Source organism: Zootoca vivipara, chromosome 16 (assembly GCF_965207765.1).
Source record: "Zootoca vivipara chromosome 16, rZooViv2.hap1.1, whole genome shotgun sequence".
Taxonomy (NCBI): Eukaryota; Metazoa; Chordata; class Lepidosauria; order Squamata; family Lacertidae; genus Zootoca; species Zootoca vivipara.
This window is the reverse complement of record NC_142599.1, coordinates 13393537-13419961: the sequence shown is the minus strand read 5'-3', so window position 1 is coordinate 13419961 and position 26425 is coordinate 13393537. Positions and strand designations below refer to the sequence as shown.

Below are 26425 nucleotides of genomic sequence, written 5' to 3'. Positions count from 1 at the left end.
AAATGAAGTAAAACAGTGAATAATCAATCTCATTTATTATTTGGGATATACTTGGTGGGATAGAAATGCAATAAAATAAAAAAGAATAATAAAAAGAGGATGAGAAAGAACACTATAAAACCACTTCAGAGCTCCTTAGAGAAAATATAATAATAACACTAATAATAATTCTATGATTATTCTAAAATGTTAATAATAATAATAATAATAATAATAGTAGTAGTAGTAGTAATAAACACAATGCTAATACCCTATACAATTGCAAAAACAAAGAAATGGAACTTTGATAGTAATGCATTTCAGCAAAATATAATAATAATAATAATAATAATAATAATAATAATAATAATATCTTTATTATGGCCATAGACCAGCAAAAAAGAAAAAGAAAACCAATAATACATAAAATAGATAGTTCTTGGGTATCATCTTTGAACAATACTGTTTCATAATCCTATTTTAAATTAAAATTGAGTTCTATTTCATCAAAATAGAATTTAAAAATAAATAATAAATGAACATTATAAAAATACATTACTAATAATAAAACTTAAGCTTATCATTGCAAAATCTAAAAATTGGTAAAAGAAACAAGAAATAATTACTATGATTAGAAATAATAACAAACAAACAAATAAATGCAACAATGTCTTAATAATAACAATAACAGTTATAAGGATGCATTTTTAATATTATGAACATTTTAAAATACGTAATCAGTCCTGAGTCCTGTCAGGGGGAAAAACAGGACATGAATGAATGAATATATATATATAACAATAATTATTAACAACAATGCAAAAAACTTTCTTGCTTAGGCTGAGGTTACAGCATTTTGACTTTGGTACGTTCTCTGGAGGGGTGCAGGTTGTGACTTTTTCCTCGGTTCTCCCGTGTTACCTTTTTTCCTATTTGTGGGGCACATCACATTTTTGTAAAGGGAACAACAACAAAAACGAAACCCGTGTCGTGGTTTGGAAAGAAACGAGTCAGTCAGTCCCCACACCACCGGGGTGGGTGGGTCTTGTGCCCACCCCCACCAGCTTAAAAACCAACAGCACACAAAGAGAGGGAGAGAGGCATCTCCAGCCGAGCGGCGGGGCAGAGAAAGGAGAAGGGAAGAAGAAAGTTGGGGGGGTGTTTCTATGGCAACGGAGACGCCTGGAGGGGTGCAGGGTACCTGGAGCATCTCCGCCTCTCCATCCGCGACTGGGAAGAGGAGGAGGGCCCGAGGGTGACCCGGCAGTGGAAGCCTCGGCAATGGCCGCCGCCATAGCCTTCTGAGGCCGCCCCGCCGGGTGAGTAGAGCTGCCCGCCTCTCGCCTGTGTGGGGAGAAGGAGCCGAGAGATGTGGGGTGGGGGACATTTTGAAGGGGGTGTCAGGGGGCGCTTCTCCTTCCTTTCCCCCCCCCCGCAATCCGCTTCCACGTTGGGTCGCCTTTTAGCTGGGGAGGGGGGAGAGGCAGGGGAAACGACGTAATTTATTATTAATGATAATAATAACAATTTTGAAAAGCCCACGCAAAACCCCAAATTCGTTTGGCGTCGCCGTGGAAGCTGCTGATTCCTTTTATTTGGAAACGGCGCCTTTTCAGTTCCTGGTAACAACTTGGAGAGGAGAGGCCTTGCAGGCAAGGTGGTGCAGCGACTTACTTCCTCGGTGCAGGGGGAGGAGGGTATCGTGTGTATCTGGCATTGAGTACACACGCAAGCGCGACTGTCTTCGCGAAGGCCTAGTTTTTGTGCTCGCTTGGAAGGAAGCGTGGCGGGATTCGGCGGGCGTTTGCTCCCTGCTTGCGTAGCATTGCAAAATAAAATATGAAATATCCGGGTTAATATATTGGAATTTTGCGGGTGGGGTCAACGGTGCATTTTGACTTATTGTAAGCAATTGTTATTACCGGTAATTGCCTTGGGAGGTTTATTATTTTCATTCTTTAAAGGCAGGGTTTATTGGGACTGAAATTTAAAACAGGCTGCAATCCTGCGCGCAAACATTGGAGAGCCACCTTTCCGCGGAAATCAGTAGATTACTGGAATTATTAACAGCGGATTGTGAGTTTTACAAATGTTATTAAAAAAATAGGATTACCTAATTTGGACCTTTGGAGATAGGGAGGCTTAGAAATTAGAATAAATATACGGTAGGTGTTAGTTTGAATTCTTACTTGCCCAGTGAATATACTCTGGGGCAGATAATGACGCTTTTAAATGTGCATACATAAAATGCTCCTCGTAGAGTCTACTGACTGTTAAAACATACTGTACCTGAAACATGAGCTTGAGGAGAAATGTGATCTTTGCAGCATCAGACTACGAATGGTTCTTGGGGCCTCAGTACTTTTGAATGGGCATGTATCCACTTTTGAGAGTGGATTGCATGGTCTGCTGCTGAATTTTGACAATTCCTGAAATCATTTCAGAGTTGCAAAGCGAAGTCTGCTCCTGTCTCTCTTGCTGGTTTTCTCACATATCCAGTCTTAATAAATTTATAGAACAACTAATTCTAAACTAAGTTGCAGTAGACTGAACTCAGCTTTAATATGCATGTTTTTACAGGCATTTAAAAAGCCAGTATCATCTTTCCCATATTTTATTCAAACGAGTGTTAGCAAAATGTTTGCTCAACCAATAATCTTTGCTATTTTCCTTTTTTTCAAAGGGATTGGTGTTACTTTTCCTTATTTTTGAGTATGACAGCTGCATAGAATTCCCATAAAATAAACTTTCACATAAAATGGAATTAACCTTTTTTTTTACATTTATGTTCAATGTACTATACATATTTAAATTCCATGAGGCTTGCTTGTTGGTAGACTGGTATAGGGTTGCACTGTTACTCTCATAATTTAGCTGGAAGAGACCTTTAAAAAATCACTGTACTACACACTGGGATTTGTGAAGATGTGACTAAACGTAAAGGGTAAAGGGACCCCTGACCATTAGGTCCAGTTGTGACCAACTCTGGGGTTGAGGCGCTCATCTTGCTTTATTGGCCAAGGGAGCCAGCGTACAGCTTCCAGGTCATGTGGCCAGCATGACTAAGCCGCTTCTGGTGAACCAGAGCAGCGCACGGAAACTTCGTTTACCTTCCCGCCGGAGCGGTACCTATTTATCTACTTGCACTTTGACGTGCTTTCAAACTGCTAGGTTGGCAGGAGCTGGGACCGAGCAACGGGAGCTCACCCTGTTGTGGGGATTCGAGCCGCCGACCTTCTGATCGGCAAGCCCTAGGCTCTGGTATAACCCACAGCGCCACCCGCGTCCCAGAAGATGTGAATACTAGGTGATATATAGTTGCTTTTCAGTGTACTTGTGAAACAAAAAAAATTGAGAGGGGAAATATTGAATCTCCAGGACACCAGTCCAAATAAGTGATAAATAGGATTTGTTTTCTCTCTTTAGGTTGACAAGACAGAATTTTCTTGAAATTTGATTAGCCTTTTGACTACCAGCAGAAGATGAAGACGGTTCTTATGGTAGCAGAGAAGCCTTCTCTGGCTCAGTCCATAGCCAAAATCCTTTCAAGAGGTTAGAAAGGATCTACATCCTTTTTCTTTAAAACTATTGCTTGTTGTTTTGACAGTATTTTTGTAGTAGCATTTAAATCAATTTGGTCCGGAACCCCATTCACACAACTTGGGAGTAAATCCTCATTGAATTCCTAATACCTAAAGCAGGTTCAAAAGTGGTATTCCTCTGAAAATCAGAAAGGAGGAACATCAAGCAGGGCTGTAGACTTTATGTCCTGCTTGTGAGCTTCCTGCATAGAAACAAGATAGAGTAATCCCTCATTTTATTTGGGAGTTCAGTTCCAAGGGTTATGAACATACACAAAAATTGTGTGTAGCTCTTTGCCTTGCTTGGGACTTGACATGCACACTTTCAATCAGCTCACCTTCAACTGTGTATGATTGAAATTGCACATCAAATGCTTGTAAAATGGGAGGTTATTGTATTGGATCAGGGAATGTGTAGGCCTCCAAATGTTGCTGGACTACAACTCCCATCATCCCTAAGCATTAGCCATTCTGCTGGGAATTGGAGTCCTACAACATCTGGAGAGCCTCATATTCCCCACTACCAACCTAAGGAAGTAAGAAAACTTGTGGTGTTGTCCTCCTCCCATTCCTATGAAGGTTTCCCAAACTTGGGTCTCCAGCTGATTTTGGACTACAACTCCCATCATCCCTAACTAGCAGGCCCAGTGGTCAGGGATGATGGGAATTATAGTCCAAATACAGCTGGAGACCCAAGTTTGGGAAATCCTGGCCTAGATAATCCACCAGGGTCTCCAAGGCAGTTTCTGTTCTGAAATGTGACGGTAATTGATCCTGGAGATCAGCTTTCTCCAGGAATACTTAGATTTGGGTTGCCACCCATGGATCACCCATGGATTAAAATTGAAAATGAAATACTGGATGACTGTCTAATTTACTACATCCAAATATGTCCTCCCTCCTATGGTGATTAAGTGGCCCAAATGCAACTGTAATTTATTATTCCTAAAAGTAATTTATTTTTCTTAAATGATGCTTGCCTTCCTTTATTCCCAGGACAATCTTTGTCCAAAAAAAATGCAACATGAGACATTCTTAATATCTACTGTTACCATTAGCATATCTTCTTCTTGTAGGAAATATGACCTCTCGCAAAGGGCTGAATGGGGCGTGTTCAGTGCATGAATACACCGGATCATTCATAGGACAAAGTGCCCGTTTCAAGATGACATCTGTCTGTGGCCATGTGATGACACTGGATTTTATAGGTATAGCATCACCTGTTGACTACTTCACACTTTTATTTGGTTCTGTTGTTATTTGAGGCCAGAATTTCTGCAGAGCTGACTGAAACATTTAGGAAGCTGAACCCTGACACTTTCTGAAACAAGGCAGGATCCTACTGGCGTTGAGGGTGCGCATCCAGATCAGAAGTTCAGCGTGCTAAAAACTTTCAGCAGTTTCTCAACTCCGCTCATCCCTGCCCAAGTGTGCAGGCCAACCTTGCTCAAAAACAAGTGAGATGCCTGCCCAACCAAGTACAAAACTCAAGTCTGCAACTCCAGAACAGCAAGCTTGCAGTACTGGTGGGAAACCACCCCTTGAACTATAACAAATGGGTGGATAAACACTCGGTCGCAAATTCCCTGACCCAACTGTTGGGGCACACACTACGCCCCGTAGATATCGTGGACATCTCATGGTTGCCTTCTGGACCTTATATGAGACGTATGGTTATTAACTTTAGATCTGCCCATCTCGTTGCAAAGATTCTAAAACTAAGAAACCGTACAAGAAAATGGTACATCTATTTTACAAGGGTATTCGCCAATCTGACCCGTACACCGCTATGCACCAGGATAGGTGCTGCCTGTGTTGATGCTGGGCCTGTGTGCCACAAAGAACAAATAGATGGGGGAATGGAGCCGGGGACCCCAAACAAGGGCAAATCTATTACCCCACAGGGAGTGGCAAGCCTGCCTGCAAATGACTTAATTGATTTTCTACACCCTCCGCTTGGTACCCTGGTCTCTACGTGCAATAATAATTTAATAATAATTTATTATTTATACCCTGCCCATCTGGCTGGGTTTCCCCAGCCACTCTGGGCAGCTTCCAACAGAAGATTAAAATACAATAGTCTGTCAAACATTAAAAGCTTCCCTAAACAGGGCTGCCTTCAGGTGTCTTCTAAAACTCTGGTAGTTGTTTTTCTCTTTGATATCTGGTGGGAGGGCATTCCACAGGGCAGGTGCCACTACCAAGAAGGCCCTCTGCCTGGTTCCCTGTAACATGGCTTCTCGCAGCGAGGGAACCACCAGAATGCCCTCGGCACTGGACCTCAGCGTCCAGGCAGAATGATGGGGGTGGAAACGCTCTTTCAGGTATACTGGACCGAGGCCGCTCAAGAATCAATTAACTACTTAAGCAGTATAAATCATAGTTTGTCTCCAGACCAGAATTAGAAACCACAGTATGAACAAGAATCTTCCTTTTTAAAACAAAAACAAAAAACCTTGTTTGGAGGCAAATAAGGATGGCAGTAACCACTGTTTGCCCAGTTCAGATGTTGCAACACACTATAGTTAGTGTTAACCAATGTGTGGTAGAGGGAACTGAGGATATGCAAGGGAAGGAAGGAGTGTGCGAGATGGAGGCACAACCCCAATAATCAGACCATGGTTTTGTGTTGATGTTTGCACTGGAGTATTGTGTGAGAATCAACCCTTAGATTGGAAGGCAAAAGTAGAAAATGTTACCTTAGCTATCACCTTTTATATACCTGCTTCAGAGAATATAACTGGTTGCCAGAGTGATTTTTTGTACTTGTCAGATAAAAAATACACATACCTCTGAACGCAATGCTGAACTACATAAGCATCATCCTCTAAGACCGTTTATTCTTTTGAGGGCCACTTTCCCTTGGGGGTAAGCAGTTGGGGGGGGGCACGTGTCAATGGTGCTTGGAGCTATTCCCATATTTTCCCTCTTTCCTTCTCCCTGTCCAGAGAGATGCCAGGGAGGGATAAAGTTGTGCTCGCCAGAGGTCCAAACCAATCTCTCGCAGAAAATTCTGGAAATTGCTTACTTCTGCTCTAAGGCAGATAACCACAAAAGGCTTTGAAGATAATGAGACCTGTATTTCATTCTGTTGCCTTTCTTAGGAAAGTACAACAACTGGGATAAAGTGGACCCGGCTGAACTTTTCAGTAAGGCCCCGACAGAAAAGAAAGAAGCGAACCCCAAACTGAACATGGTGAAATTCTTACAGGTATTTGCTGTTCTGAGGGTTTTGTTTTTGTTTTGTTTTTTAAAAAAACAAGCATTACATTTGTCTCTGAACCATGCACATTTATTTATCCTGTTGTATGACACCCTGCAACACACCTGCCTTCTTTACAGTAACTGGAACATGTGTATTTTAGGTGGAAGGGAGAGGTTGTGACTGTATTGTTCTGTGGTTGGATTGTGACAAGGAAGGTGAAAACATCTGCTTTGAGGTAGGATTCCTGTGACCAATTTATATTCATTAGTTAACTGCTACATTTTAGTTGGTATCTATGGATTTAAACAGTTTCTTTTATAGTTTGTAGAAAACTTTAGGTCTTCTAATCCAGAAAATTGGCAGGGAACCTGTCTGTTGTGAATTCATATAAACAATATTTATTTTTATATTTTACTGACGATGGCATGCACCAGTGTCTCCACATTGACAGTAAACCATGAAGTATGGTTTATTATGGCGTACAAATTGGTCCATTGTACTCCATAAATCAGCATTATTATCTCCCTACTGTAGATGGGGAGGCTAAGACTATGTTGGCAAAAGTTACTTGAGTGAATTCATTGCAGATGAAATTGGATCCAGGGATTTCCTGATTTGTAGCTGGGGTTTTTTTCCAGATAATATACTGCATTAGCTCATAGAGAAATAAATAGGCAAAATGTTTTCCCAGTCCGGAAATCTGCTAAAGCCCATGTTGAAACAGGTAAATGTGACAGGGTGGTGGTGTTTATACTGCCAGACTTCCCTCTAGACTTGAAAGTGTAGAAATGGGGAACTGAGATACTCTCATTTCTTGTTACAACCTGGCATCCCGATTTTTCCAAGGACCTTTCTCATGCTACAGCAGCATTTTGAAGATTGGAGCCACAATCCACAAAGCGGATTGGTTTTCTGTGATAAAACACCTAAATTTCTGGATGCACCTCTCTCAGGAACTTCTGTTGCACAAGCTTCATTGAAATCAATGAAACATTCACAGTCGTGATCTTGAACAACTCCCATTTGTTTCCATGGTGCTTGTAGAGGAAATGTTCCTAAGGTGTACCTATTGTCTTCATAGGCACTTGAGAGTGGATGTGTCTAATTTGCAGCGTTTTTTCTTTAATTAAGAAGCACATGCTCTGGTTTCATCTCGTAGGTCCTGGATGCTACTGTTCCTGTGATGAATAAACCTCGTGGCAGCGAAAGGACCGTATACAGAGCCAAGTTCAGTTCTATTACGGACACAGACATTTGCAATGCCATGAACAACTTAGGGGAGCCTAACCACAATGAGGCTTTGTCTGTAGATGCCCGCCAGGAGCTGGATCTGAGAATTGGCTGTGCATTTACAAGGTATCCACACAGCACCCAGAGCGCCACAGTTTCCCCCTGCCTGATGTACAAGGAAAATTGTTTCAAACTAGATTACTCAAAAAAGAATCACACAATACCATTTATTGACTCAGTTCACACTTAACACAAAGCCAAACCACGACTTAAGGCAGACAGGTGAATGTGTGGGTTCCTGGAGAACGGATCACAGCTGCGTAGTCCTCCCCAAGTCCTGTTGCCATCACCCTACCTGGGGCTAAGCCAAGTTTTGGTTCAGCATGTTGTCTGAACTCAGACTCATAGCCTGGCGTAAGGCATACCACAAACTCGGGTTTGGAGAGCATGCTAAACCAAACCATAGCTTAGTCCTTAGTAGTGTAGCAGGGCTAGGGGAGGGATGCAGTGACCATTCTTTCCCCAGGAAAGAATTATTAGCATTATGTGTGAACTGGGTCATTCATTGTGCAGATGATGGCCACTTAAAAAAAGAAGAAGAAGCAGCAGTTTTAAAACAACACATTTTAAAATTATAAAATGTAAGAATCACATCCAGTAAAGTTCGCATGTGCGTACACGATAACTGAAACACATTTTAGATGGTCACGATCTAGCAATATCTCCTGGAAACATATGTTAGATATATGTGGTTCGTTAGGGTTAAATAGGTGTAATTATCAGCACTGAAAACTAATAGCTTAACTTCATTTCTTTATCTTATAGGTTTCAGACAAAATACTTCCAGGGTAAATACGGCAATTTAGACAGCTCACTAATCTCCTTCGGACCCTGTCAAACGCCAACTCTAGGGTTTTGTGTGGAGCGACATGATAAAATCCAGTCTTTCAAGCCTGAGAATTACTGGGTGTTGCAAGCCAAGGTTCGTGATAAAGAGATTCCTGCCTCCCTGAATATCTAATTGTGTGATAGTAACTGAATATGAATTTGCTTTTGTACACGCTATTAATATTAATTGGAAAAAAGAAAAGCTTAGCCCAGGTTTCAGAATTGTGTTAAAAATTCACAGTATCGAGTTGTATCCAGTGGTAGCTTCTATTATCACAAGGCATGGCCACCCATTTTTACCAATTGCAGGCTTCTATGCCATCTCTAATCCAGAGGGTCACCCAACCTTGAGGGACTGGTGACAGCCAGGTGTTCCACCCTACAGAAGAATTTCACTAGCACAAATCCATGATTCGATACAAGCTTTTAAAGTGAACCATCTTTCATGGAATATGCTTCAGGTTAGATATAAGATACTCAACTAAAGTAGCTGTAAGGAGGTTGTCTGAACAACAACCCCCACCATCCCTGACCATTGGCCACGCTTGGTGTGGCTGATGGGAGCTGTAGTTAGGCTACATCTGGAGGGCCAAAGGTTCTCCCCACCTGAAGTAAAGGGTGTTACAGTGCAGCCACCGTAGAAGTGGGAAAGCACAGGAAAGCTGAGGCAGTACAGAGTACCAACCCATGGACTGGGACTCTTAACAGGCTATTTGACTTCGGCCTTGAAGCAGTCAAATGCTGGAGGCTGGGATGGAAACTAAATGCAAACAGTTTCAACTCCTTGCCTCAGTTGCAGTAGCAATTAAGTTTCTTATGTCTCCTCAATTCTTCCTATTTTGCAGAAAGTTGGAATTTTGAAGTATAACAAGCAAATATCTGTGTGACGGAGATGGTTGCAAATGGGTTTGTGACTTAAACGAAATTCATTGGTCTGTCTTCAAGGGGCTGTCTCATGAACCAGGAACAAATTGTATGCTGTCTTGGCAGAAAAGCAGTGTACAAATCTAGTGAATGAATTAAATTGAAAACTGGATCTTTGTCTTGGTAGTATGCCTTCACAAACTGGTTTTGTGTGCTGTTAGTCTTGGGAGTTTGGCACGTCAAAGCATGCCGCTAAGGGCAGCATCTTAGAAAACGCCACCTCAGTGGTTCAGTTTGGCTTATGTCTGTTAAAGAATAGGTTACTGCTGGAGAAGAACAGAAGATACTTTAGCTTTTCTGTTTATTTTCTTCCTGACAGGTTAGCCATGAAAAAGACTGCTGTCTGACACTCGAGTGGGACAGAGTGAGGGTGTTTGACAGGGAAATTGCTCAGATGTTCCTAAACATAACGAAGGTTGCGAAAGAAGCGAAGGTAAGGCTATGAGAACGTTGTACACGGGCTGAATTCTGGTTTCAGAACTCCTGTTGTTTCAGTGTTGAAAGTTCAAATAAGGCCTTGCATCTTCTCTCATGGTGTATTGGGGTCTCCAATCTCTGGAGGCCAGAGATCTCGCTCACAGAATAGAAAGGAGGGAGGGTGTCCCATCCTGGCATCCAATGAAATGTGGGCATGTTTAAGAGGGCGTGTTAAATGGAGGAGAGGGAATTGATCAGGAAGAGCAAACATTCTTCTGTGCATTGTGGATTTTGATGTGGACATTTACTGAGACCTTTGACACGCACCATAATGTAAGTAGCAGACTAGCATATGCAGGCACCACTTTGGCAACTCCTGGCAAACTGTTTTCAGTTACTGTATGGTACCGAAAGTGTTGGAACTAAAAGTAGCGTACAGTTGTACCTTTGCTCCCGAAGGCCTCTGGAGTCAGAACGTTTCAGCTCCCGAACGATCGGAAAGTAGAAGTGAGTGTTCCGGTTTTCAAACTTCCTGCAACCAATCAGAAGCCGTGCTTTGGAAGTTGAGCAGACTTGCAGAATGGATTCTGTTCGGCTTCCGAGGTACAACTGTACAATAGAAACATGTTGCTAGCTTCCTCATCTCCACACTAAATTGGAGATAGAGAAATTTAGCTCACAATTCTTTACCAATGTACCTGAACGTAAGCCCGATTGCACCTAATGAGACTTACTTTCAAGTAGGCGTGTGTAAGGGGGAGGGCTTATAGGGAACAGCCCCCCCCCCATCAGGTCGAGTTCTTCGCAGAGCAGCACATCCAGTAGCGGATCAGGTTACAGCAATTAGGAAGTAGAGAGGGAGGAGAGAGGCTCGGACAGCATGAGAGAGCCTCAACACCAAGTAGAGAAGGAAGCAGCAGGGGAGGAAATGAGGGAATTGGCCACGGGAGAGCAGTCAGTAGGACGGCCCTTCCCCCCGACGCCTGAATTGAGGCGTATGGCACCCCGTAGGGCGAGAGGGAGGCACTTTGGGGATCCCAAGCTGTTATGTTGGGCGCGAAACAGAAAGAAGCCATTGCGAGGTTCTGACTCGGACTAAGCAGACATGTTTTCCAGACTCTTTGCACTGTAAATAAGATGCACAAGAAAGACACCTTAAAGACAGAGAGGCATGGAGCGTCGTTACTCATTAGTAGCCGCAAGAACCTCTGACAGCATGTATAGGACTGTGTTATGGGTTGGGTTTCCCTTCTGCTTTCCCCCTGATATCTCACCAAGGGACTTGTTTCTGTGTTGTAGATCGAATCTGTGAGTAAGAAGGAGAAGGCTAAGCAGAGACCTCTGGCACTGAATACTGTAGAGATGTTAAGAGTTGCCAGTTCTGCATTGGGTAAGTATATGGCTCAGTGGCATCAGTCTTGCTTAGCTCACAGCTCAGAGACTTGGGCCGTTGCTGCAGTGCTTTGCTGCAGAAAATCCCGGGTTCAATCTCTCCCAGCACCTGATGCCAAACCAGAGACTTTGAAGAGTGAGTTCTGGTTGGAACAGACAGCACTTGGCCAACTGGACAAGTAATCTTATCTGCTCTCTACATTCCGAATTGTGGAAAAGATTAAATCTGGAAAAAGTCTTGTGACTTTAAACATTTGGTTATTAAATAAGATAATTGGCTTTTTTTTAAAAAAAAAATGTCAATATTTTATTTCTAGGAATGGGACCGCAGCATGCCATGCAAATAGCAGAACGGCTTTATACACAAGGCTATATCAGTTATCCTCGAACAGAAACTACCCACTATCCAGAGAACTTTGATCTGAAGGGCTCTTTGAGGCAGCAGGCTAATAATCCTTACTGGGCTGAAACAGTAAGTTTTATATATATACATAGGTCTGCTATTTATTTGAAAAAGCAATGTGAAGAAAATGGCACCTTTTGCAAACTGCTACGCAAACAATGAGAAATATAAAGGGCATGATCCGGCCACAGTTGAAGCTCTCCTAAGTACCATTGCGTTCACAGAGTTTTTTAAAGCACTTGCTTAAATGTTGTCCCACTGAAATCAGTGGAAGATCACCAAACCTTAGACCGATTGTGGTCATGAAGAAAAATCTGCATTCCTAACTTACATACGTTTTCTTTTGGTTTCCCCCCTAGGTAAAAGCGTTACTGTCAGAAGGTATTAACAAACCAAGGAAAGGTCATGATGCAGGTGACCATCCCCCAATAACACCGATGAGAACTGCCACAGAAGCAGAACTAGGTGACTTGATTATTTAGGAGTCTAAACTCCTAAAGGCTGGTTGCACTTTTTTAGACCTCGTGGAAATTACTGGGCCTGTAAGCAGTTCTTTACCGGAGGGGTGGGGGGTGGCCTCATAATGCAGTGAAGTTGACTTGGAAGAATTTTTCTTAGCAGCTATGATAACTTCATAAGGCTTAAATTTTCTCTCAAATACTTTTTTTAGTATGTTTAGGAGCGTGAATGATGCCAGTTAAGTTAGTCTCAATTATCTGGGCTGCACATTGAGAGTTAAGGTAAAGGTACTCCTGACTGTAAGGTCCAGTCGCAGACAACTCTGGGGTTGCGGCGTTCATCTCGCTCTATAGGCCGAGGGAGCCGGCGTTGGTCCGCAGACAGCTTCCGGGTCATGTGGCCAGCATGACTAAGCTGCTTCTGGTGAACCAGAGCAGTGCACGGAAATGCCATTTACCTTCCCGCCAGAGCGGTACCTATTTATCTACTTGTGCTGGTGTGCTTTCGAACTGCCAAGTGGGCAGAAGCAGGGACCGAGCAACGGCAACACACCCCGTCACGAGGATTTGAACCGCCAGCCTTCTGATCAGCAAGCCCTAGGCTCTGTGGTTTAGACCAGTGTTTCTCAACCAGTGTGCCTCCAGATGTTTTGGGACTACAACTCCCATCATCCCTAGCTAGCAAGACCAGTGGTCAGGAATGATGGGAGTTGTAGTCCCAAAACATCTGGAGGCACACTGGTTGAGAAACACTGGTTTAGACCACAGCACCACCCGCATCCCCAGAGTTAAGATAGTACCTTTTAAAATGGCAAAGCAGTCCTCTTTCTAGAACTTTAAAATATATCTATATTTATTTGGTTTTTCAAATTAAAATTTTACAGTCGCATCCAATTTACAACATAAAAACAAGATTCCAAGGAATCTCTTGGACTTCCCTCCTCCCCTTTGTGGGTCCTATTGTTAATCATTCCCTCCTGCATCTTTTATGATAATCCAACTCTTTTGCCTCTCCATTGTGTCCAAAATTCACCATTAGACTACAGGTGATATTCCAATCCTACTCATGCTTTTAACTGTTTACAATGGTTTTTAAGAGAAGTTATACATTTCCCCCGTTCCTTATTAAAATGTTGGTCTTCCTGATTTCGGATTCTTCCAGTCATTTTGGCCATTTCGGCATAATCCATCAACTTGATCTGCCATTCTTCTCTGGTGGGGACTTTATCTTCTCCTTTTTCTATAACTTAAGCAGTCATCATTGGTCTCACTTGTATTCCTTCCTGCTAAAGCAACCTAGCTTTGTATGCTGCTGATTCCAAGTTCAATCCCTGCCGTGTCCAGATTTGGCTGAGAAAGACTCTTTAAAACCCTTGAGAGTTCCTTCTGTCAGTCAGCGTTGACACCACTTAGGTGAACCATTAGCCTGACTCAATATAAAACAACCCTGTGTTTCTTACATCTCAACTGAGAAGCCACAACAATGAAATATTGGTGATGAGAGTGGGCCTTCCTTAGTGAAAGGCGGAAATTAAGTGGCAATCCTAACCCCAGTGACTTGGGAGTATGCCCCACTGAATTCCTTAGGACTTACTTCTGAGTAGATATTGTTGTGATTGTGCTGTTAAGCTTATTTTGGCGCAGAATCATAATGGGTATGGAGGCATAAGGATTTTAAGAAACGTACATGAATAAGTTAGTATCTCCCCGCCCGCCTTTAGAATTTGCCTTTCCTCCTGTTCTTCTAAAGTGGTATGCAAACTGGAGTGAAAAATATCTGTATTTCTAGGTGGTGATGGATGGAGATTATATGAATACATTACTAGGCATTTCATTGCCACTGTCAGTGCTGACTGCAAATACCTCCAAACCACCATTGCTTGCAGCATTGGTCCTGAACGTTTTACCTGTATAGGAAAGACTGTTATTTCACCAGGTAAGTAAGGAGCAAAGAAATGTGCATGTCTCATTCTCCATATATTTCTCAATTCAGTCATATTTTTAAATCCTTCTATGCATTTGTGTTTATTGCTCGCACAAAGTGTACAGAAAGTATGTAAGACTAAATCTCACACTAGCTTCCCTATATGGTTGTTGAGAACCACTGGTTTTACCTTTATAAGTTACTAGCTGGCCCGGCCACGCGTTGCTGTGGCTCATCCCTGTGACTCCCCCCCAACCCGTCCCGACCCATGACCCATCCCAACCCCGTCCTGCCCCCGCCCCCAACGCAGGGAAGTCCCCACCTCCGCTCCCTGCAAACCTGAGTTGAGGTGTTTTGGAGAGAGAAGGGGACGGGAACAGTGTGGCGTGGCGTGGCTTGGTTTTTGGTGCGGTGGCAGCAATGTGAGGCCTGTCTCTGACGGTGGGACGTGGGTGGCTAGGGGCAGGATCCCGGTGTGGCCCTTTGTGGAGGAATGGCCATTGTGGTGGTTATAGCATATTGGTTCCTGACTTTATAATCTGCCCTACCCTGTGAGACGCAGCTTCTGGCTTCTATTTCCCAGTATGCACTCTGCCCCGCCCTTGGAGACATGGGGTTTGGGGGGTTTAACCTGGCGCTGTTGTGATGTCTGTCTATGCAAATGGTATGTGGTCACTCGCTTATCCGCATGTGACATTGTGTGCAAATTTGAACACAATCGGTCAAGTGGTTTTGGTGAAAAGTGGAGACAAACAAACATGGTCGGTGTACATTTTTATATACCGTATATAGATGATATCACCTCTGTGTGTAAATTTATATATCACTTAGTATTTCTGCTGCCTTTGTTATTGTTGGGTAGAGTTTCTGTGCTAACGAGCAAGACTTGTCTTCAATCTATATCTCAAAATTCTCCCATTGGTACCATTTGCTGAAATCTAACCACACCAGAGCCCAATATTTGCAGACACTTACCTTTGCCTCCCTGAGAACTGCTTTTACAGCTCTCAAACAATGCCCACATCTGCCTTAGTTGGAAGATACAGGAAAGTTCCAAGGCATTTTAAGATTCTGTATTTGTGGGGTAGGTGAAGTAGAAGATCTTCCCCATTACATACTCACTGTCAGCTCTATCAAAACCCCAGAAAGAGATTTTTGGAACAGATGTTGGCACCGCTACAGGGACAGAACCCTCAAGTGAAAATATGTTGGCTATTATCTGACTGCGACCTGATTGTCACGTATAAAGCAGTCCTATTTGCAAAAGCCACCAAACGTCTTCGTGCTAGGCGCATAAAAGACAACGCTGTAGATTGTGCAGGGAACTCATTAATTTGATTTATTGTAAATGGATTTGTAATGGCTTTTATTCCAGTGCAATAAATGATTGATTGATTGATTGATTGATTGAGTTTCCGTGCTTCTGGAAAATGAAGTCAGTGAGACTTTCTAGGATCTTTGGTATACAATATTTTTTTAAAAAAAAACCACAACATCAACAAACACCACTGGAGTCTTTACAGACACCAGGTACCATCTTTGTATACTTGTCCCCCTGTATTAGAAGATAACATTTAATACTTTCTTACCCAAAATTGGGGTTACAGTCGTACCTTGGAAGTCAAATGGAATCCGTTCTGGAAGTCCATTTGACTTCCAAAACATTCAAAAACCAAATCGCAGCTTATGACTGGCTGCAGGAACAGTAAGAGTCACTTCCGGGTTTGCGGCGTTTGGGAGCCAAAACGTTTGGGAACTAAGCTGTTAGAAAACCAAAGTATGACTGTATCATCAAATACATCTCACTGGGATTTCAAAACGTGCTTAACTGGGGGTCTGTCTTATGTCAGAGCTGGATGGGAACCAACCAGTTAACCTCTAGCCAGAGGCCGGTTGAGATGTGGAATTTTTTTAGAAAGCAACAATGCTGATTAATCAGAATTTTAACTCTGCTACAGGTTTCACTGAGATTATGCCCTGGCAGAGCATTCCGCCAGAAGAGAGTCTCCCCAGCTGTGAGAGAGGCACAGTCTTTCCTATCAGTGAAGTTAAACTGCTGGAGAAGCAAACCAATCCTCCTGACTACCTGACTGAAGCAGAGCTCATTACTCTGATGGAAAAACATGGCATTGGTAGGAAACGGAAGGGAACGGATCACTTTATTTCATTTCATAATGAACTGGCGTTTCTTCAAATACTGGCAAAATTCCATTGGTGGTGGCAATGTTGCTGTGTGATTGGAAAGGGTGGGAGATGCCTGTGTTTTGAATATTAATGCAGTCAAACCTCGGAACTCAAATGTAATCCGTTCTGGAAGGCCGTTCGACTTCTGAAACATTTGAGTTCTGAGGCTCAGCTTCCGATTGGTTGCAAGAGTTTCTTGCACTCAAGCCATAGCTGTCAACTTTCGGATTTGAAAATAAGGGATCAGCAGCCTCACCCATCCCGGGGACAGTCTACAGCAGGCATGTCAAACCTGCGGCCCTCCAGATGTTTTGGACTACAATTCCCATCTTCCCCAACCACTGGTCCTGCTAGCTAGGGATCATGGAAGTTGTAGGCCAAAACATCTGGAGGGCCGCAGGTTTGACATGCCTGGTCTACAGTATATCTACCAATCCAGGATAGCAGCGGGAAATGGCGCTGGAATAAGGGAATTTCCAACAAAAAAGGGGAAGGTTGACAGCTGTGGCTTGGAATAAGGGAGTTTCCCGCAAAAAAAAAAGGAGAGTTGACAGCTATGACTCAAGCGGAGGCCGTGTTGGATGTTCGAGTTCTGAGGGACGTTTGAAAACCAGAACACACACTTCTGGGTTTTTGGCATTCGGGGACTGAAACGTTTGGCAACGGAGCCGTTCGAGTTCCGAGGTTTGACTGTTATCATGCTCACATAATATGTATAGTTCTTTTGTGCTAAAATCCTGAGGTGTATCAGCTGGAGTCAGGTGCAAAATGGTGGTTCAAAGCGGCAGACTTAAGGTGGTAGTCGCCCCAAGTTTTCAGACCCACTGAAATGAACTTAATGACAGACATTAAAAACCAAACTTACCATAAAACTGTGGGGCATTATCTTGTGGCACTTTTGGGCAGGAGCATGAGGACCGTCGTAGGTCTCACTTAATACATCATTATGCCTCTAACTCTTGCTACCTCTCATGTCACTGCCTGCTCCCCAGCTCAGTATCAAAGCAAAACCAAATCCACTGGGGCGGCGGGAGGGAGCTGTAAATTTACCATTTGTTTTTTATTTATGTTTGCCGCGTGCAAGTTCCTTTTCACAAAGCTCACAAAATGATGTACAGTAAAATATCAAAGTACTGTAAGACCACTACAGCAATTAAAACGCACGTTAAGATAAGTGTAGTCAAGATTTGCAAGCTTCCATTGCTTCCCCACCATGATTAATATTTCACAGAGATGAAACTCGGTGCGTTTCCCCATCGACTAGCGTTAAGAATTCTAAGAGATGTGAAACAAAAGCAAGGGGGAGATTATGGAGATCAAACCCCATCCAGAATAGCAGAAACCAGATGTTTGTTCCACACACTGGAAGGAACAGATTCCTTTAAAAAAGGAAAGAAGTGTGCAGGAACAAGCAGTTAAAAAGAAAACCAAAACAATGCCAGTGGTAGAAAGCTTTTGGTGCAGCTGCTGCACTACAAGTAAAGTCCAGAGAATGAGATACAGGTGTGTCAAATGATGAATAAGATACAGCATAGGAGTCGGTCCAGAAAATAAGTCACCATTATAGATAAGTGGGTGGCATCTATTTGGAGCGCAGTACACAGTTGTAAGTGGAGGAATTCCCCTCTCTTATGACTAAAATACTTCATGCCAGGGTGGCTAACCTGTGGCCCTCTAGAGGTCGCAGGTTAGCCACCTTGGCATAAAGTATTTTAATAACTCCCATCTGCCCCAGGTAGCATAGGTCCCAATATATTGGGATGGGGCTGAGCCACCCAATCTTGAGGGGCTGGGCCTCGCTGCAGCAGCTCCCCCCCAACTGTGGCAGACCCCATTGGGCCTCCCTGCGGCTGCAGAGCCCCCCTCCCCCAAGATGGGTGGAACCCAGTGCCTATTCCATCAAGGATGATGGTAATTGTAGTCCAGCAACGTCTTGAGAGCCGCAGACACCACCACCCCTTCCAGATTTATGCCAGGAGAATCAGAAAAGAGGAAGCTGCTTTACACCAAAGCAAACTCTTGGTCCCTCTACATAGCTGCCAAGTTTTCCCTTTTCTCGCGAGGAAGCCTATTCAGCATAAGGGAATTTCCCTTTTAAAAAGGGAGAACTTGGCAGCTATGTCCCTCTAGCATAGTATTTTCAACACTTAACTGGCAGTTCCTTTCCCAAATTTTCCCAGCCCTAGCTGGAGATGACAAACCTAGACAGCATCTTAAAAAGCAGAGACATCACCTTGCCGACAAAGGTCCGTATAGTTAAAGCTATGGTTTTCCCAGTAGTGATGTATGGAAGTGAGAGCTGGACCATAAAGAAGGCTGATCGCCAAAGAATTGATGCTTTTGAATTTTAGTGCTGGAGGAGACTCTTGAGAGTCCCATGGACTGCAAGAAGATCAAACCTATCCATTCCTAAGGAAATCAGCCCTGAGTGCTCACTGGAAGGACAGGTCCTGAAGTTGAGGCTCCAATACTTTGGCCACCTCATGAGAAGAGAAAACTCCCTGGGAAAGAGGGCACTAGGAGAAGGGGACGACAGAGGATGAGATGGTTGGACAGTGTTCTCGAAGCTACGAACATGAGTTTGACCAAACTGCGGGAGGCAGTGGAAGACAGGAGTGCCTGGCGTGCTATGGTCCATGGGGTCACGAAGAGTCGGACATGATTAAACAACAACAACAAAGCTGGAGATGCAGTCAGGGACTGAACTTACAATATTTTACATGCAGAGTGTGTGTGTTCTACCCTGGAGCTACAGCCCTGCCTCAAATTCTGCACCCCAACTTTTCCTATCCAGTATCCTTTGGCTGCAACTGAATTAAGACAGTGCATTTCAGTTGCCTCATAGAGGCATTGATGCACACTAACATTACAAAGGGCAGCTGAGCACATTAGCAAATCCTTCGTTTTCCCTTCACATTCCTTTATTGTGTGTTTAAAAAATAAATCTGGCCAAGTATGGGAGATGACTCCAGAAGGATCAGGGATTTAGAATGCATTATGTTAAAACTAATTTGGTATTCAGGAACTAGAAATCTGAATTCAAAATCCCCAGCGTCGTATGTGCGACCACTTTCATTTCTTAGATTGTCAAGTTTGTGTTGCTGTTTCATAAAAGCTTTTCCTCTTATTTTGGCCACTACGTTTTGTCTGAACAGCCACTTTTTCTTTTAAGGAGCAGGAGACTTGAACTCGTGAGCCGAAGGAGAGCAAATATTTAGAAAAGTGGTGTGTATATACACAAAGAAGGGATGAGCATGCGGCCTTCTGTTTTGGAACTTGGAAAGTCTGAGGGAATAGAACAATAGATAAAAAGTAGACAAAGAGATTGAGGCTGTAATCCTTCTCACACTTTACTTGGAAGTTCAGTAGAACTTCAGAGTGGCTATCTATAGGAAAGCTGTGAGCTACAGATCAAGTCCCTGGTTTGAATGTTGCCTCTGCTATGAACTCACTAGGTGGTCTTAGGCAAACCTCTCTCTCTCAGTCTCCTTGCAATATGGGGGATAATAATATTGAATATTAACCTTACAGGGTTACAGCTGGATAATGCACGTGAGCTACTTTGAACTCTTTTAAAGTGCACTACAAATGCTAAGTGATTTTATTATCATCACTGCTATCAGGAACGGACGCCAGCATTCCTGTGCATATCAACAACATCTGCCAGCGCAACTATGTGACGGTAGAGAGCGGCCGCAGACTGAAACCTACAAACCTGGGCATTGTTCTCGTGCACGGCTACTATAAAATAGGTTGGTTTGTGGCTGCTTTTCTGTACAATTTCTCACAACTCTGGAGATCCTAGCTTCCATAGAGCCGATACAGTTTTAGGGCAGTGCCACCAGTTTTCCCGCACGTGGGTATGCAGCCAAGGAGGGCACCTTCTCAAAATCTGCAAAGCTCTTGTCCACCTTTGAGAAAGAGGCATGGGGGCTCTAGGATCCAGAATGCAGCAGCTAGACTGGTGACTGGGAGTGGCTGCCGAGACCATATAACACCGGTCCTGAAAGACCTACATTGACTCCCAGTACGTTTCTGAGCATAATGCAAAGTGTTGGTGCTGACCTTTAAAGCCCTAAACGGCCTCGGCCCAGTATACCTGAAGGGGCGTCTCCACCCACCATCGTTCAGCACAGACATGGAGGTCCAGCTCTGAGGGCCTTCTGGCAGTTCCCTCACTGCGAGAAGTGAGGTTACAGGAAACCAGGCAGAGGGCCCTCTCAGTAGTGGCGCCTGCCCTGTGGAACACCCTCCCATCAGATGTCAGAAGACATCTTTTAGAAGACATTTGAAGGCAGCACTGATTAGGGAAGTTTTTACTGTTTGATATTTTATCGTTGTAAGGGTGACTCCCTACAGGGAGCCAGCCCCATCATCCTAACGTCCACCTCGCCAAGCACAGGCAGCAGCAGTGGGTCTGAAGCAGCCAGGGGGGAGGGGAGAGACTCGGAGGGAGAGAGCAGCCAGTGTGCGGAACGATGGGAAAGCTCAGGGGAGGAGAGATGTAGGCAAGGGCTAAAGGATGCTGGAGAGCCCTTCCACCACCTTGAGCAGGAGGAGGCTAAGAGGGCATTGCTCCTTCTAGTGCATGAGTTAAGGAGAGCACCGCGACGCAGGTCAAGGGGGAGGCGTTTTGGGATGCCTAGACTACTTTGCTGGCGTAGAAACAGACGTACGCCATTGCTGGATTCTGATTCGGAATGAGAGGTCATGTTTTAAGCTGTCTATGCACTGCATATACTTTGCACAACAAAAATCTTTAAAGACAAACTGGACTCAAGAGGAGTTACTCTAGAGTAGCCACGACGACCCTCTGACAATCGTGTTTTTAATATTATGTTGGAGGCCATCCAGAGTGACAGGGGAGGACCAGCCAGATGGCGGGGTATAAGTAATACATTGTTATTATTGCTACTACTACTAATGGGACGTGGGTGGCGTTGTGAGTTAAACCACAGAGCCTAGGGCTTGCCGAGCAGAACGTCGGCGGTTCGAATCCCCGCGACGGAGTGAGCTCCCGTTGTTCGGTCCCAGCTCCTGCCAACCTAGCAGTTTGAAAGCACGTCAAAGTGCAAGTAGATAAATAGGTACTGCTCCGGCGGGAAGGTAAACGGCGTTTCCATGTGGTGCTCTGGTTCGCCAGAAGCGGCTTAATCATGCTGGCCACATGACCTGGAAGCTGTACGCCGGCTCCCTCGGCCAATAATGCGAAATGAGCGCTGCAACCCCAGAGTCGGTCACGACTGGAGCTAATGGTCAGGGGTCCCTTTGCCTTTACCTTTACTACTACTACTACTATAGGACCCTCATGCCTCCTTTGCAAAGCCCAGCACTTCTTACCTGGCGTTGGGAAGGCGGGGAAAGGGCTGGAGAGGGTGTCAGATTTTAGCCTCACACAGGGTGCTATATCACCAAGGTCTGCCCCTGCATACGGACAAGAGTCTAGCCAAAGGAGAAGTTTATTTTTAAAATGTCGTTTAAAAAACCTCTCTACATAATCACATTGCTGGGGGGGGGTATAGTCCATCAGATGGAAACATGTCTGAACATGGATACAAATGTTAGCAAATGCTTTTAGACATTAGGTGCAGACCACCGAAATCTCCTGCAGAAGAAAACGCGAAATAAACAAGACTTGCCCCCAGGAAACAGTATGCTTTTGCATGGATTCTGTTTATTCGAGTTGGGCTCATAACAGGGAAGATCCTGGCAGATTGACCTCTCTCCACCCGCTTGGATATTTGTTCTATCTCTGGTTTCCCTCTTAGATGCAGAGCTCGTTCTTCCCACAATCCGCAGTGCTGTAGAGAAACAGCTCAACCTTATCGCCCAAGGTAAAGCCAATTATCACCAGGTCCTAGAGCACACCCTGGATATCTTCAAAAGGAAGTTTCACTACTTTGTTGATTCAATTGCCGGTAAGGGTTTTCCCACTCTCGAATCGATCTAGCCTCGTGTCTTTAAATCAGGAAGCAAGCAAAGCATGCAGTTGACATTTCTGTGACTTGTTTTTTTGGCAGGCATGGATGAGTTGATGGAAGTGTCCTTCTCACCGCTTGCTGCCACAGGCAAGCCCCTTTCCCGCTGTGGAAAATGCCATCGTTTTATGAAGTATATTCAGGTAATGTAGAATTTAAGTTTATTCAAGATTCACAGTTGTGCGTGGGGGGGGGCAGTGTTTCATATGTATGTTGTTAAATTGAATGTATGTATGTTGGGACGCGGGTGGCGCTGTGGCCTAAACCACTGAGCCTAGGGCTTGTCGATTCGAACTGCTAGGTTGGCAGGAGCTGGGACTGAGCAATGGGAGCTCACCCCGTCGCGGGGATTCGAACCGCCGACCTTCAGATCGGCAAGCCCTAGGCTCTGTGGTTTAACCCACAGCGCCACCCGCGTCCCGGGTTTACCCGAGGTACCACTGTACAAATATCGGGCCACTGAAGGAAGAAATGCATCCGGCCATATACTTATTAAAAAGCACTCCTTTGGGTATTCTGCTTTTATAAAGGTTGTAAGAGTGCTGTTTTTCCTCTTACATTTCATAAGTGGAACGAAAAATAAATAAATATTTTTACCTTAACTCTTCTTCTTTATATGCTGAGCACTGTTAAGGGTAAGTTAACTTACCCAGAAAGTTAAAACTTTCTGCCTTTAGGTTTTCTTTAGTCTCTTAGAACGATAACTGACACTTTGAATTGTACCTGGAAATGGGCCAGTATCCAGCGAAAGTACTGTAATGATGGTGCCATATGGTCCAAAAGCTGGCTTCTTTCAACACTCTACCCCCTGCACTCTGGAACAGCTGGACTGCCCAGACACTTTTCAAAAACAGTCCCAAGACAAAATACCCGATAACAGGATTTTGTAAGCAGCAGGTGAGACCTGCAAGATCAATGACACTCGATTTAGGCTTTACCCCTTGCCGAATGAAGAGGTCTTTTGAGTAAGATGACGAGAGGAAAAACCATCTTTCTTAATGTGTTTTCCTTAATTCTTTGTAGGCGAAGCCGAGCCGTCTGCATTGCTCTCACTGCGACGAGACCTACAGCCTTCCCCAGAATGGTGTCATCAAACTCTACAAAGAGTTGCGATGCCCACTGGATGACTTTGAACTGGTGCTGTGGTCCTCTGGGTCAAGAGGGAAGAGCTACCCACTGTGTCCTTACTGTTACAACAATCCCCCTTTCAGGGACATGAAAAAAGGTTAGATTTTCTGCAGTGAAAGATACATCGGCTTGGTCCTTTTTGTGACACATTTTTAAATAATAGTCTCTCACAAGGTTTTAAGAAGAAAACTGCTGCAGGTGTCATTCTGACAGCGCTGGAGAACATACTTGAAAAAACGTATTTTGAGTCTTAGGATCACTACTGATGACCAGAATTTCACTAAAGGGAGTGTGGCCGCAATTCACCCCTATGCTTAAAATTGTATCAGAATTGTGTATACATATGTTTACTTGCAAATGTTTATGTTATATGCAAATGTTTGCATATGTTTACTCCTGCCCACCTAGCAGTTCGAAAGCATGTCAAAGTGCAAGTAGATAAATAGGGACCGCTCCAGCGGGAAGGTAAACGGCGTTTCCGTGCGCTGCTCTGGTTTGTCAGAAGCAGCTTTGTCATGCTGGCCACATGACCCGGAAGCTGTCTGCGGACAAACGCCGGCTCCCTCGGCCTATAGAGCGCGATGAGCGCCGCAACCCCAGAGTCGGACACGACTGGACCTGATGGTCAGGGGCCCCTTTACCTTTACCTTTATGTTTACTTACAAGTCAGTCAAGGGTGTATAGATTTCTTACTTGTAATAATAATAATAATAATAATAATAATAATAATAATAATAATAATAATAATAATTTTATTATTATTATTTGTTAGTTGCTTTATCTTGCCCAGGGCAACCCAAAGCAGCTTACAACCAAATCTATATGTATATATGCTTCTGAGAGTACAATTTAACTTATAGGAATTAACTGTTTAGGAGCATTCTCATGAGTGGAATCTGTAGGGGTTTAAAAAAGTTTTCCCACAGTTAGTAAACGAAAGCTTAGATGGACTCTGCTGTCCATAAAGTGTGATCTGTTTTCTACCTGCTGGGCAGAAGAAAACACTCTTTCCTCCCTGTAGAAGAATCCTAAATCCAGCCATGGTTGATCTTCATCTCATACACAGGGCTTTTAGGAATTTATATGGTCACAAGTGCATCACAAACCACAGAATATATGCTCTAATGCAGGGGAACCTTGGACTAGGGCGCCAAATAGTGCCCTCCATGCACATTTACCCAGTCCTCAGAATCCAGTCCACACACTCAATCTGGACATCATCTCTCACCACCCATCCTCTCAAGAGACACTCCATCCATCCCTACTTTTCTTAAACCTCTGCTGTTGTTTAAAACTGTCATATCTTCCTCTCGGTGTTACTCTACCCCCCACTTTACTCAAACTTCTGCAGCTGTTTAAAACATCCACTTCTATTCCTTTTAGCATCTCTCCCTTCTTGCTATACTTGCAGTTCTCCCTCTTCCATTCTCAGCTGCCTCACGTGAGAGACGAAGAACGCAGAGCCCTCAAATATTCCGTAGCGCTTTACTCAAACTTCTCCCATTATTTTAAACCACCACTTTTGGCCTCTCAGTGGCTTCCCTTCTCCTTCCCATGCCATGGCCACTGCAGTTGTGCAACCTGCCTTCATTTTTGCTCCTCTACCCCAAAATCCAGGATTACGATGTTGCACTACAAACAGGGGCATAGGAAGATAGGGGCGGTGGGGGCAGAGCCCCCAAGTGACACGATCCCAGGGGCGCCATCACCGCTGCCCGCCCCGCCCCAAAATGCGTGCTCCCGCCCCTGCGCACGGCGCGCCCCGCCCCAAAACGCGCCTCTACATCACTGCGCACAATGTGCCCTGCCTCCAAACCGTGTGCCATGTCACTGCGCACAGCACGCCCCACCCCCAAAACGTGTGCCACGTCACTGGGGGCGCCGTGCCTGTTCTCCGCCCCCGGTGAGCATGAAGCTCCGCCACTGACTACAAACCCTACTATTGGAGCTGCATGATGACATCCTTACGTTTTTATTAGAGAGAGAGAAAGAGAGAAATCCAGCTTGTACAATGAGAATAAAGATGCAAAGCATGTGTAAGCTTTCAGAGCTGCCTAACTTGCATAATTTGGCATTTGAAAGGTTAGGTTACACAAATTATTGGGAAATAATTATTTGCAGAACTCCAGATGCAGTTATTTTCCCTCTCTCATACAGAAGGGGCCGGGATGTGAGCTCCAAATGTCCCTCATGGTCTTTGTCGCTCCTTTTTCTTCAGGAATGGGCTGTAATGAGTGCACCCACCCCACATGCCAACACTCGTTGAACATGCTTGGAATCGGGCAGTGCGTGGAGTGTGAGAACGGGGTCCTGGTGCTTGACCCAACCTCTGGGCCCAAGTGGAAGATGGCCTGCAACAAATGCAACGTGGTCGTGCACTTCTTTGAAAACGCCCACAAGGTGCGGGTGTCGGCCGAGACCTGCGAGTCGTGCGATGCCGCCCTGGTGGACGTGGATTTCAATAAAGCCAAGTCCCCCCTCCCTGGCAATGAGACGCAGCACTCTGGCTGCGTATTCTGCGACCCCGTCTTCCAAGACCTGGTTGAACTGAAGCATGCGACGATGAAGCACCCTATGCATCGCGGAGGGCAGGGGAAAAGGCAGGGCCGGGGAAGAGGAAAAGGCAGGAGGCCTGGAGGGAGGCTGAATCCAAAGAGACCCAAAGACAAGATGGCCGCTCTGGCTGCTTATTTTGTATAATGACCTATTGAACAATAAAACGCCATACAATGTC

General features: G+C 44.4%; 1 protein-coding gene across 6 annotated transcripts; it reads left to right on the top strand.

The window, feature by feature from the left end:
* Positions 1 to 1028: 1028 nt before the first annotated feature.
* Positions 1029 to 26425, top strand: TOP3B (DNA topoisomerase III beta). 6 transcript variants are annotated; one of them, XM_035098607.3, is made up of 18 exons: positions 1029 to 1298; positions 3406 to 3531; positions 4637 to 4768; positions 6665 to 6771; positions 6926 to 7000; positions 7925 to 8121; positions 8821 to 8977; positions 10127 to 10240; positions 11524 to 11614; positions 11934 to 12088; positions 12379 to 12484; positions 14267 to 14413; positions 16360 to 16533; positions 20209 to 20337; positions 22354 to 22503; positions 22606 to 22706; positions 23587 to 23788; positions 25910 to 26425. In XM_035098607.3, exons 2-18 carry the CDS (start codon positions 3462 to 3464, stop codon positions 26389 to 26391), a joined length of 2589 nt encoding a protein of 862 aa, XP_034954498.2. In that variant the 5' UTR covers positions 1029 to 1298; positions 3406 to 3461; the 3' UTR covers positions 26392 to 26425. The 6 variants fall into 6 exon arrangements, with proteins under 6 accessions (XP_034954498.2, XP_034954500.2, XP_034954499.2 ...); XM_035098609.3 differs by having other exon boundaries at positions 1294 to 1636; XM_035098608.3 differs by lacking the exon at positions 1029 to 1298 and adding an exon at positions 1321 to 1631.